The sequence below is a fragment of the Cygnus atratus genome, chromosome 3 (genome assembly GCF_013377495.2).
Source record: "Cygnus atratus isolate AKBS03 ecotype Queensland, Australia chromosome 3, CAtr_DNAZoo_HiC_assembly, whole genome shotgun sequence".
Taxonomy (NCBI): Eukaryota; Metazoa; Chordata; class Aves; order Anseriformes; family Anatidae; genus Cygnus; species Cygnus atratus.
The window spans coordinates 21155795-21170177 of record NC_066364.1 but is presented as its reverse complement, the minus strand read 5'-3'; the positions used below and the strand labels follow the sequence as shown (position 1 = coordinate 21170177).

At 36.6% G+C, this 14383-nt stretch overlaps 1 protein-coding gene across 1 annotated transcript in view; it reads right to left on the bottom strand.

Moving 5' to 3' along the window:
• Positions 1-8540: 8540 nt before the first annotated feature.
• SH3YL1 (SH3 and SYLF domain containing 1) overlaps positions 8541-14383 on the bottom strand; it is a 43679-nt gene continuing 37836 nt past the window's right edge. The window contains exon 10 of the mRNA XM_035542973.2: positions 8541-9131. Within this exon, the coding sequence (XP_035398866.1) occupies positions 8932-9131 (200 nt within the window). The 3' untranslated portion in view covers positions 8541-8931. The remainder of the gene's footprint in view (positions 9132-14383) is intronic.

The window sequence follows — 14383 nt, the reverse complement described above, 5'->3', positions numbered from 1 at the left end:
GTACAAATATATGTTCATTTTCCAAAATAGAAATGCTCTATGGATGATCCGTTGGTTGATGCTGAATACCTTTCCCTTACACATTTCTTTGTAACATTTATCAGCAATGAGCACTTCTCCACAGAAGGGGACCTCTTTGTATCAGTAGAAAAAACCTTGTTGTAACAGGAAAATTCTTAACTTTATGATGGACTCTAACTTAAGCTAAGGTAACAATACAAGCAATGAGAAGGCAAAACAAGGAAATTACTCTAGGATTTTACTTTTTATTTAGAAAATTATTCTGACACTCTCTAAAGAGCAATTGTGATTAGAAATCTTTATAAAGACAGTCTGCCTCCTTCAGCTGTCATATTCATGACCATACTCCAAGGTATCTATAGGAAAAGATGCCGGAAACCTGCAGAGGAATCTGCAAAGGTTAGGGCTGCTTCAGATTTTCAGTTGTAATTGGCTTCGAACCTGTGAGAAGTATGGGATGGCTTTTCAAATGACAGAATTAACTAACCAGAAGAAGACAGAGATGGTAACATAAAAAATAATTAGCATAGACTGACGCAAAATAGGTATCCTATATGAGCTAATGGAAAGCTAAATTAAGACAGGCTTAAGAGTGTGACGGAGATGGAGAAAATATTGATTGGATGGTTCTCAGAAGCATATAAATACATCAATAATCTCCATATTACACTGTAATTTGAGCAGCAGCCTGGCTCCCAGTAAAGTCAGAGGAGTAACATAGATTTTCAGTAGATGTGCCATCATTTAATGTTTAAAGACTAGTTCAAAGCTACCACTGATTTCAAATCAGCTGGAACAGGTTCAAGTATTTTCAGCATTACCACAAGGAAACAAGGGCTTAGCCTGAAAGGCATGAAATCAGATATGCTAAAGAAGTGATCCAAAACACATCAAATACAATTTGGGCTGTGAAATCTTAAAGCAGCTTGTCCTGGTTCACATTTGTAAGAATCTGATGGCTGACAAGAAACAAATTAGAAAAAGAAACCGGTGTTTTGAATTTCTGGCTTAGCTGTGGCCTTAATTTTGACATCAAATATGAAAGAAGGAAATTGGGAACATGAAAGTACAAGAGACACAGTAAAGGTCTGAGAGCAAGTAACAGCCTGAGACAGGTTTTAAAAGGTAATGGGCAGATCTAGTTTCCACAAAATAATGACCACCACAGAATGTATGCGTCAAATTAAAGCCAGTGTTTTAACAGACATCACAGCTGTTCATTGTGGCCCAAATTTCTGCATTTAATAAAAACTTACAGAATGGCACCTGGTTAAGTGATTTGATACTTTATTATCCAAAAATGTCTTCCAAAGAGCTGGAACTGTCAATTTGTGAGAATAGCTTTGCATCCAGGTAGTTTATTTATTTCCCTCAATAACATCATCTAAATTTATTGTGAGAAATAAGTTACAATAGATTACGTAAAAAATAGAGTCTAAAATGATTTAAAACCATTCAAGAAAATTATATGACTAGCATTTGCATTTGGAAAATAAAATAAAAATGAATGGAAGCAGAAGTCACTTCAAATATTGTGAAAACAGCATATTCAGGAACTCAGAATTCTAATAACACTTGTTATAAGACCATATACCTGATTTTTTCTTTTTTTTTTTTTTTTCTTTCCCTTCAGGTGATTAACTATTTAGCATTACTGATGTTTACAGAGAAGCCACATGAAGTCTAGGCTTAATTGTCCTGGACATCGTCAAACATAAGTCCTCTAGCATTCAGCAAGTCAGGTGTTAAAAGGCCATGAATAGCACAGGAGTAGTACAAAACTGCAGAAGGATACACAGGTGGAAAAGAAGAAGTGAGGAGAAGCAACTCTTTACTTCATAATTTTATAATCAATAAAATTATTTTAACTATGAGTATTACCTTTGTGAATGGAACTAATTGTATTTGCTATTTGGTGTATATATTTATATATTTAAAATTTTGGTATTGTATTGTATTTGGTAATTGTATATATACTTAAATTGACCTTCAGACATTAAAATTACAGATAATGCCCTCCTTTCATTCAAGAATCAAGCAATTGGTTCTTTGGGTATGTAAATCTTCCATGTGGTAGACAGCTATGTTTAGCACATCTAGGCACTTGCCTGACATTCTTTCTATACCTTTCATATAGACTTTTATATAAAACAATTTCTCAAGCTGAAAGCTAGAAACATGCATAAGTGTGCAAGGAGTCTTTTCCATAAGGTTAGATGGAAGGTGAATTTTGCCAGGTGAAAGATTCAAAAATCATTGAAGAGAAAAGCAAAGCCAGTACTAACTGTAAATTTCTGTACAGGCAGATCACAAGACTCAGCTTAGTGAGGCAGATGGCAGAATTCCTCTGAAATCTGCAGTTAGAGGAATTTTTATTTCTACTGTAAAAATAAGTCTTAGGTAAAGAATTACAGGATGGATTGTATATACAGAAAGGCTCTTGGACTCAGTATTACAGTTAGCATGCACTAGTTCGTACACTCCTCACATTTAGGGAAGTATTCATCTTTTGGATGAAATGAACTAAAACCTTTTCCAAAGACTGCAGCTTGCTGTTTCTTTATATTTATTTTCTTACAGTAGCTGTGGCATGGGAAAAGACCAAGAAGTTTTCTTTGCAGTATTTCTAATTCAATTAAGAGCAAGAACCAATTAAAAACTTACAAATGGTTTCCCACGAACTTTTAGACTGAAGTGTTAGATAAATTTAGATTCTTGAAACAACCAAATTTGATTTCAAAATGTTCTGAGCAAGTTTTTTTTTGAAATAGATGCTTATAGGCAGGCTGTTGTGTCTGTATCTAGCAAACACTGAAGAAAGGTCTACATTTCAAAAGTTCTTTGCATCCAAGTACCTGCAATAAATCAATGTAAGAAGCTGTACCTCAGCTCCCTTTAGATCCGACAATACTTTTACAGATCTACTGCAGAAGCTACATATGTATGATCATTTTGTCTCCTCTTTATGAACTTATAGACATAAACAGTTTATAGAATTGGTAGAAATGTATGCAGTATGTTTCTAAGACCATGAAGCTTGACACAATTTGTAAAAATCTGGTTTCAAAAGCTTTACAAGCACAATTAGAACTATTGCAGGAAATTATTGAGCTTTTAAAGGATAAACTCAGTTATTAATCAATGAGATACCTGTATTCTCCTGGAGAAGATGGCAGCCCATGGCTTGGACAGGTACACTCTCTGGTGGGTTAAAAACTGGCTGGACGGCTGGGCCCAGAGAGTGGTGGTGAACAGAGTGAAATCCAGCTGGTGACTGATCACCAATGGTGTTCCTTAGGGGTCGGTGTTGGGGCCCATCCTCTTTAATATCTTTACTGATCACTTGGATGAGGGAATTGAGTACACCCTCAGTAAGTTTGCAGTCGACACCAAATTGGGGGGAAGTGTCGATCTGCTGGAGGGTAGAAAGGCCCTGCAGAGGGCCCTGGACAGGTTGGGTTGATGGTCAGAGGCCAATGGGATGAGGTTCAACATGGCTAAGTGCCGGGTCCTGCACTTTGGTCACAACAACCCCATGCAGTGCTACAGGCTTGGGGGAGAGTGGCTGGAAAGCTGTACAGAGGAAAAGGATCTGGGGGTGCTGATTGATGCTTGCCTGAACACGAGCAGGCAGTGTGCCCAGGTGGCCAAGAAGGCCAACGGCATCCTGGCTTGTATCAGGAATAGTGTAGCCAGCAGGACCAGGGAGGTGATCGTTCCCCTGTACTCAGCTCTGGTGAGGCCGCACCTTGAGTACTGGGATCAGCTTCGGGCCCCTCACCACAAGAAGGACATCGAGGCCATGGAGCGTGTCCAGAGAAGGGCTATGAAGCTGGTGAAGGGCCTGGAACACAAGTCCTATGAGGAGCAGCTGAGGGAACTGGGGTTGTTTAGTCTGGAGAATAGAAGGCTCAGGGGATACCTCATTGCTCTCTACAACTACCTGAAAGGTAGGTGTGGGGCGCTAGGGGTCGGCCTCTGCTCACAGATAACTAGTGATAAGACTAGAGGGAATGGCCACAAAATGTGTCGGGGAAGTTTAGGTTGGAAATTAGGAGACATTTCTTCTCAGAAATGGTAGTTAGGCATTGGAACAGGTTGCCCAGGGAAGTGGTTGAGTCACCGTCCCTGGGGATGTTCAAGGAAAGGTTGGACATGGTGCTTAGGGACATGGTTTAGTGGGTGACATTGGTGGTAGGGGGATGGTTGGACCAGATGGTCTGGGAGGTCTTTTCCAAACTTAATGATTCTATCATTCTATACTCAATCCTGAGGAACTTCCTCAGGATTCCTGATGGCAGGAATACCTGCCATCTGACTCCCACTGCATTAAGGAAAATAGAATATAAAATCACTAAGGAAGACATTCAGTTGAACTGAACTGTTCCTTATCAAAACAAGTATCCAAAGTATTCACCCAATGCACATGCACGTGTGTATATACATGTAGAAAAAAAGTAAAACAGAAGAGTTAATTAGGAAAGACAGGTCTGAGCTGTTTTTGTGGAACGTTCAATAAACTGGAATGTTTGGTCTGATGTGAAAACTGAGAGTGGGATTACATATTTATATATTGCTGAAGAACTGGAGATTTCAACTACAGTGGAAATTTACACCCAGACCTAACAAAAATATCTTTTGGTCAGAAAATGAAAGGGAAAATAGAAAGAAGGAAAATGTCAGATCAAAAGTTTGCAGTTATACTTATTACCTAAGTTAGTTTTTAAAATGACAAGTTAAAATTTAATTACGAGTAAATTAACAGGTTTTTGCAAATGGGTATTGTAAAGAGTAAGGTTTGAACATATTGTAATTATGTTTTTTGTCATGCACTTGAAATTATTGCAAATGAACATAAATGGACAAAATCGTGTAAGCTGTTGGAGATGTGTTAGGAATAAATGAATAAGGTTTACAAAATGTATTTTTAAATTGCTGAAATCAAAGACACCATTTTAAATACTCAATTAAAGGGGATGCCTTAATTAAAATAGAAATGGAAGAAAAGATCTCTTGATAACAGTTACTTGCAGTTTCTGTCTTAACAGCAGGCTGATTAAAAGCCTGCAAGAAAAAAAAAAATGTATTTTTCAGTTTTCACCCTGATTTTTTATCTTTGGATGGTATCAGGATGAAATGAGTACTTTGTTTTCTATGCTAATCTTAATGGCTTAAAGATAAAATTTAAAATTTTTTATCCTGTTCCATTACTAAAAGACAAATACTTTTCGTCTTTACATCATTTATTGACAGACAAGTTGCTTAAATACTTTGAATACCGAACATTATGGATGCATGGAACAGTCAGATATTATTATTTCACCATTACAAACACTGTATAAAACTTTGCAAATATATTTTTTTTGGGTGAGTGTGTGTGTGGGAAGTTCAATAGATTCTCTTTGCAAAACTAAAGTACTTCATAGTCAGCTAATGTAAATCTTGCTAAATACTGATATTAAAGCAGGTATCAAACCTTTTGAAATTTTATTCCCTGGAAAGGATGGATTTGAAGAAACTAGCCTTTTGTATGAATTGCAACCACATAAAAAGAAGGAGAAGGAAAAGGGGTCTTAATCCTAAAGCTGATGAAGAGATTGCATGTGCTGCGATCTTCCTGTGAGTTGAACTGTTGCTGGATAGACTCGGCATAGTCTTGTTACCATCAATATGTGTTCTTCAGCATGCTTTTATTGGGGAAAAAATGAAATTTGCATGGAATTTGCATTGGAATGTAAAAAGTCTCAAGAGAAAAAACTTGCATGCACGCACTGAAAAAACTCAGAACAGTGGAGAAGCCACATCATCTTAATGTCCCTAGAGCTCTAGAAGAGCCTTCCAGTAGTGATAGAGGGAGCTTAGGAACTAATTCAAAGTTAGGTTTGAAAATATGGGTAGGGTGAAATACTGTTTAGTGGAACTATGGAAACTCTATTAAAAGAGGAGTGATTGACTTCTCTTTATCTTTCTCCAGTTGTAAGCAGTAAAACCTCACAAATGGATATAGATGGTAAGGCTTTCATAGTCTCAGATTTACTTCAAAAAAGTTGTTTAGTCTTCTGAAGTATTATGAGAAATATCTTTGAGTACTCTGGAGACCGAGCAAACCCAAACTCATGCTGAGGGTGAGAAAATAACAATGAGTTTTCATTCTTTTTGTCCTTCAAGCTGTGACATTTATGCAAGCATCTCACTCTCTGAAAGGGTAAACCTTAGGCCACAGATAGCAGGAAGATGAATTCAAATGCTCCTAGCAGACAAATCATTTCATATTTTATAAAAGGCCACAGTGGGTGAAAACTTTCTTGAAAAGCTGCCAGCAATATTTGTACATGCATTAGTGAAAATACAGCAGCTAGGCATTTCAGAAGGAAGATTCTTTGTAGCACACCTGTAATACTGTCCCACCAGACTAGTAAGTAACCCATCAGCAATAATATCCAGAGAAAAACTCCTAAAGGTGCTGAGACACAAGACCAAGAGTGACATGAAATCAGGCTGCCATGCATAGAACACAGACCTAAAATAAACATGGAAGGTACCTGTGTTATATATAGAGAAATTACTGTTGTATGATTAACTGTGCTTGAGCAATAAGAATCGTTGCTTTATAAGCTGAAGAGAACTGATTAAATAAGCAAGATGTTCAATTGGGCCTGCTCAACACCACAGTAGAAGTACATTGCCTGTAATCTCTGTACCTTTTATTAAGTATCTCCTTGAGAAAACCCCATGGCTCCACAACAAATTGTTCCTCTTCTAGTACAATATACTTACTGATTTGGGCCTACAGACATCTATCCTTCCAACCCCTCACAAAAGACCAGTTGCCATGCACCTCATAACTGGTCTCCAAACACTTCTAATACTCTGCAGTAGAGGCACCATCTCCTCCACTATCTTTTCTTTCTTCTGGATCTGGGTCAGGCTTTCTGTAGCAAAGGAACTCATACATGAGCCTTCTTTCATGTAAAACCTTTATTACCAAATACAAGTGTCTCTGGGTCCCTCTGTATATCCCTTTTTCAAATTTAATATATATATTTTTTAGACCTCCTGAAGAAAACCTGCTATATAGCTACCTGCCCTTTACAGATCTCTTAGTTTACAAAATTGTGCACGCTGCCTTTTACCATAAAGCCCGTAACTAAAAACACTTTTGGAATTAAGTCTTAGTCCACTGATGTAGGTTGATCTGGCTTGTGTCAAAGCCTTATAGAATCAGGCAGTGTAGTTTTGTACTGTGGTTTTGTAGTACTTCAAGAAGGCTTGTTTTTGAATGTCATTTCTTGCATTAGATTAACCCACTGATTTTTCTTTCCTATATTATATTTAGAGGAAGAAAGAATTTTTCCAAGTATGAGATAACAATTTCCATTTAATATTTCCCTTTCACCTTGGATTTAGGATTAATCAGTACTATACTGCAGAGTCTACAGACTGTCATGAACAGTTAGATTAGACAACCCTCATTTTTCCCTAAGCTAAGCTAAGGTAATCCCAGAAACTGAATTTACATAAACAATAAAAAGATTTTACTGTTCAAGTCCATAAATTCTGTCAGTTTTATGGGAGCAGACACTTGAGATGAGTTAAGCAGCTTTAACAACCCTATACAAAGGCAAGTATACTGGCTGAAAAAGCAGCCAGCATTCCGGAAATGACTAATGAAGTACTATAGCACAATTCTGCTAGTGGATGCTTCAGCTTGTACTGCATAACTAAAGTGCAGCAACAGGGTATAATAAATGCAAGAGTGATTCTTTGCGAGTATGTGGAATATCTAGTTTCTGGGTCTATGATATTATTAATTCTATTCAATGAATCTTGATATCGGACGACAGTGTTTCTTTGCTTACTGAGCAATATATGCAGTCTATGAAAATAGACAAACACAGAATTAGCTTTTTGGTTTACCTGAGATTGATAGATACTATGACAATCCTTCAGAAAATGTATACTAACACTTTCACTGCAGTTATGCTTATATAACACTTTTCAGCTGCTTGGAAAATACTTTCTTACAAAAATACCATAAAGCATATGGATGTTCAGTGGTGGTGTCTGTATAAAGACAGATCACACACATTTACCTTGTCTGTCAGGCAAAGTATAGGAAAGACTTTCATTGTAATGTAGTAAACACACTTGATTTTGGTTTTGTTTCTGTCTTGTTTTTGGTTTTGTTTGTCAAAAATGTGTGACCCGGTCTGTAAGAAGTCCAGAAATTTTTGTCAATGGTTGGAACTGAATGATTTTCTAATGATAAGTCTACTGCTATACTAGGCTTATCCTTGCCCTCAGGTGGAATGCCTTAAAGCTAAACAGCACCTGATAGATTGGTAGATCATAATAGCAGATCAGCTGCACTGATCTGTACTGGGGACCAGACCTAAAGTAGTTACTAAGAAAAACTGCAATGACTGAAGTGACTTTTAAAACCAAGTAAAGGAAATTTCTTCTGCCATACCTGAAAAAATAACCGTGTGTTTAGTAAAGAACTCCAACTCAAATAGTTTGATGCAAATTTGACAGTATTTTTATTAAGAGACCATAAATCATAATTTAAAAGAAGCTAGCATTTTTCAGCATGTCTAGTTTTAAATTATTTCTAAGTTTTCCCTCATTTAAAAAATAAATGTATATAGCATGACAGAATTGAAACTAGATGCAAAATGGAGTACTTTCCATACAGCAACTTGACCCAAAAGTAAAATTTAATCATAAATTGACCATCACCTAATGTTTATTTAAGAAATAAGTTTAAGGGAAAGCTAAGGCCATTAAATGCATTTGAATTTTGTGTTGAATTAGTCTTGACTAAGAATCGCCTTTTGATAAATTCTGAGAAGTTAAAATATATTTTTTAGTCTAAATATATTTAGCTTCAACATTTTCTTCTATACAAGTTTAGTCATTACTCATGGCAACATAATTGGCTGGAAAGATGCCAGTTTTTTCTCCTGCTCTTCCTTCCCACCAATCAAACTGTGAACTTGTTTTGGTTGTGACCTTGATTTTCTCTCCAGCTTTGAAAGTCAGGTCACCTGGCTGTTGTCCTTCAAATGAATAAAGTGCTGTCACTTCTACGGAATTGCTCGAAGAGCTACCTGAAGTGAAAGAAATTAAATAAAAGAGAAATTACTAAATTGCACATACAGTAAGTCCTTGAATAAAATATTCTTAAATAACAGTAGAAAACAGTAACAAAGATACCAAACTAATTTATCTGAGTGTATCAACTGCAGATGAAAAAGCCCTTGGTTTCCACTACATTCTTAGTACAGGACATTTGGAATCTAGCCTATCAACATAACCAAGTTCATAAAGTAGCACTCTGCCCAAAATAAAGATCAGACGTTTTCTCTGTATGATTCATATTGTTCCGTGAAGACAGTAGGAACAAAAGTGGTGTGCTGAAGAAAGTGCCAGTACACTGAAAGATTGCTCAACAGAACGACTTTTGGGTTTTGGTTTTGGACTGTGTTCCCTGTGAGTTTCTCGACACAACATGTGAAACTTATAGCAGCAATTTTGCTTTATTTTATTTTTTTTAATCAGTACTTGTGATATAAAATAGTAAAATACAAAATATTCACAGCATATCCCTTCTCTTTGCACTGGGCTTACAGTGTCTAGGATTTCAGTGTATCTTGCATGTTGTTTGATGTTGATTTAGTACACAGTTAAATCTCTTGCATGAACACATCCAAAAGTGAAAAAAACACCTATGAGGTGCAATGGAAGACTAGTTAAGAGGAAATAATGAAGACCTTTAGGTAGCTAATTCAGATAATTCAGGATGTATTGGTTATATGGATATGGTGGCTGCACATACGTTCAAACAAAGATTGAAGGTTTCCAGCGTTGACTTCATCTCCAAGTCATGTTTGCTGCCAGAATTCTGTTGCAAAAGCAGAAACCCAAGATCCTCTTGGTTTACACATTTCAAGTTCAGAGCAAGAAGGGATGGTGAGAGAAGCACCACTACAACTTTTTTTGTCAGTCTGTCCTCAACAAGTGACACCCACAGAATTTTTCTTTTAGTTGCTTTTATCAATTTGAACGAAAGAAGAAAAACCTTTTTGTGCCCTCCCCAGCCCAAATACAAACTTCTCTCAAAAAATAACAAACAGAGGACAATGACAATGACTAGCGCATGCATAAAAAGCATAGCTATTTTTTGCAATGTGTCAATATATATGTTCATTCCATAGACTAACTTCTTTCCTGTCACGACAACAATTTGTAACAATCATTAAAGACTAATACAATTTTTTTTGGCCATGGGCTAGGAGAATGTCGACTGAAATGAAGTCAAATGCCGTCTTTCTTCATCACGCCATCTCTCTCTCTATATATATATTCATAATTTGAAGTCACACATCACTATTTCTTTTGTTGTGAAAACAAAACCTGTGTTTATTAGGTCTTTACCTCCACCAGTTACTTCTACGAAAAAAGACAGCTTTTTCTAAATATCCTTTTTACTTTCACAGTCGAAATCCTTACAGACAAAGTATTCAGGAATTCATAATCTTCCACCAAGAATTCAAGCATGACGGAGTCAGGATGATATGATATGTTCACATGGAAAGTATGGTTTGAAACTAGATATTATGATGGAGGAAATCATAGGGAAAAACATAAGATGCTTTGACTTTTTACTCCTTACTTGAAGAACACTGAGAATATACTGGGGATCAGTACTCTTTCGGTGCTAGGGCATGAGAACAATCATGACTCATTTGCATATACAAAGAAAGATGGGTTGTGGTTTATCCCTATGCCACATTCAGGCAGCAGGTATGGCTATAAGTGATGAGTTACTATGAAGGCTACAGATTCTTATATTACATATTAACTATAAGCGTTTCTTATTGCCTAAATGTTCAAATGGACAATCACTCAAGGAGAATTACAGTCACTATATATTTATTACTGCATAATGTAAATACACTTGGAAAAATAAGATAGTGGATAGCACAAAAAAAAAAAAGACAAAGCGGTAATAAGGGAAGTTGACAGCAAGAGCCTCTTTTAATTACATTTAACAGAACTGTCACCATCACTTTAATATGTTGGACTCATAGCAATGACGGAAGTAGTAGTTACCTCCAGGACTAAACTTGAATTAAGACTATCATTCCTCTTATACAAACTATTGAGTATACTGAAATTGGCTCAACCAAAGTATGAAGAAAAATGAAGGGAACCTAGACACATTGCACGAAAATGTGGAACAAAAGAAGCACATGTGAAATGTGCTTTGAAGCGTATGAGAGAATTTGATGCACCACAATCGTATCTCCAATTATTGCTTGTTCTATCATATGAACAGGATTGTTTTACGCATTTTGCTTCCCATCTGTTGCTCCTTTGCACGTGTATCTTTCCAAACATACTGAAACCTCAAAGTGCTACAACTGATTATGAACAACAACTTCCAAATACTTGCCCCAACTGATACATGCTATCATTTAAAAGCATTTTCCAGCTGTATTACCATCAGGTGTTTTACAACACTTCCAACTTAATTTTCCATAGCAGCTATTTCCCTACTATAGTTTAATTTTATTTCTCACCAAGATTCTAATCTTTGTGCATTAATTCTGTATTCTGGTGGTACAAACCACATAAAATACATATTTATTGCCTTCAGATTGCAGCATTCCATACCTCATACTTATACGGAGCATTCTAACAAAGAGGTATCTGGTGGTATCATGAAAACTGCCACATGTATTATAAGGAGGAGCTGTTTCATGTTCTTGTTTCCTCATTTCAGTTTTACATAAACTCAGGTGGATACATCTTATTCTGTATTATGATAGATGTGACATTCTGCAGAATAGAAAGTGAAACTTTTTCAAATTCCACTGTAATAAATTTTTAGAATGTATTGTTAAAATTTAAATAGTTTTAAATGAAAACGTAGTAGATATACATGAACATTGCTGAATGCATATATTGGAAACACATTTGCAGCTCACACAAGATGGTGCTACAGTGCAACATACAGCATATGATACTGAAATCATTGAGATTTATGAGTAAGCATACTGGAATAAAAACAAATTACATTGTGGAAAGTCCTTAATAATGGTATCTGAATACACGGAGCACAGTTCTACAAACACAGTGGTCAAAACAGAAATATAAAAATTCTGGTTGAAGATCTACTACTGCAGGAGCCAGCATTCATATGCATTGTCCTAACATACACAGACATGGTACGTACAATATCATTTTCATTCATCTTTACATTCTATAATGATACAAACTTTTTGCTAAGGACTTCTGACCACTGCTATGGATTAAGGACTTGATGAGGTATAAACTAGAGTGAACCTACTGTCTCGTGTGCTCTGCAGTACCAGCCCCATAGCAAATGAGAGAGAAAACTACCCTAAATTACAGTACTCTTACTGCAGAGTGAAAGTATTCTCACGAAAGTTGTTATAGGAAAGGTATACTTGCTACATTTATACTAGTTAGTTAAAGAAGCCCTATGACTCAGCTGTTATCTCAGACAAATCAACTGATCAAGGGTATTGATGACTGAGGTGGTAATCATATTACTGATTATCCATCTATTATGCACTTTCCGCTAAATCTCTGCTTTGAAAAATGGGCTGTGGGTCTGGTTTCTTTTGAAGCTGAACGGTTGTAAAATTGTTTCCATTGCCATGCAACATACCGTATGAAAATGCAATAGTCTAGGTAGATTTATTTTTCATTGAAACTGAAGAGCCTGTCTACCTTACTCAAAGTTTTTGTACAACCTTTAAAATGTATGTCTTAAGTTTTTGTCATTTACAAATCAATCTGAATGAGTAATATGTTCAATATACTAAATTCTATTTTCTCTATATTTAGTAAAGAAATAGGGAGAAGTGACTGGAACTGCCACACAAAATGGTAGAGTTAGATGAATCTCCAGCATTAGACATGACAGAAGTTGTATACTACTGACATAAAAGCTCCACCAAAAAGTATCATCTTACAGAAAAGCTCCAACAGAATTCTCATCGGTTAAATGGACACCTAGAAAACTGAGCAACCACATGAACCCTGTTTGTGCAGCAGCAATAAGAGAAAATCAACAAACAGACAAAATGATGGAAAACTATTAAGGGATTGAGACGGATGCAAACATCTATGCTTTGAAAAACAAATATATCAAGTATCATAAAGGTTTTATTATCACTAATATATAGTGTTAACAGGGACTGAAAACCTCAGTTACTGCTCATGAGTTTAGGATGAGAGCTGTATCTAACAGTGAACAGACAGAAATTTTAGTTGTTTGCCTGTCACAGGACACTGGGCTTTTGTTTGGAAAGGATTAGTATTGAGTTTAAAGTTCAGGAAAAAACGTAAAATAGGCTGAAGAACTAGGTTAATTACTTGGTCCTGTAACTGGTGCCAGGCACAGTGAAGAGTCTATAGCTTTTAATGGCCACCTTTAGCAAATGGTTTGGACAACACCACCAGCAAAGATACAGTTGTAAGTATGAATAGTATATGTGTGCACAGATTAAATACACTAAACTGTCTGAAGGATGTTTGCCGCAAACTACCATGTTAAAAAGGAAGACTATCATCAGTTCCTAACAGGACACATTAAAGAGGAAGACAAGCATTAGCTCAATGCAACAGTAACACATAATCCTCAAGAAGACTTTTGAAACAAAGAAGTCACTTTAGGAAGAAGTGTAAAAGCACCATGAAAATTTGCAGTGGTGGGGAGAGAGTCTGGACTGGAAACAGCAGCAGTCAAATCCCAACTTGATACCACTACAAGTCACCCTGCTGGAATCGCCTCTGCCCAGGCCAGGCAGAGCAACCTCCCCACCAGGCACTGTGACCATTCTGCACCTATCTACAGGAGTGACAACATGGGGTGTAAGTAGTAAAGACATCTCTTCATGCACATGTGGCTTTGTGGTGGGGCTTTCTTGCCAGCTTATGGATCATTGGGTTGTGAGAGCACACAGAGCTGGAGAACCCACATCTCCAACAAGAGGTGCATGCAAGTAGAACGACACGCACTGCCAGAATAGATGGTGTGTGTTTGCAGCTTACACTGCCTGCAAGGCTGGATGTGCATGAATGGAAAACTGCACATTTGATATGCATGCATGCCTGTAAGTGCCATTACAATTATACATAACACAAAGCGCATGCGTGCCTTTAAGTGCAATTAAAAATGTGAAGGGTTAGTTATAAAGAGCATTTAGAAAGTGAAGGTGTTTATTAACATTTTGCAGCTATCTAATATTTTGGTTTACTTGCTGTAACACCGATATTGATCACCTATTACCAGCAAATTATCTGTCACTAGTGAATTAACAAACCA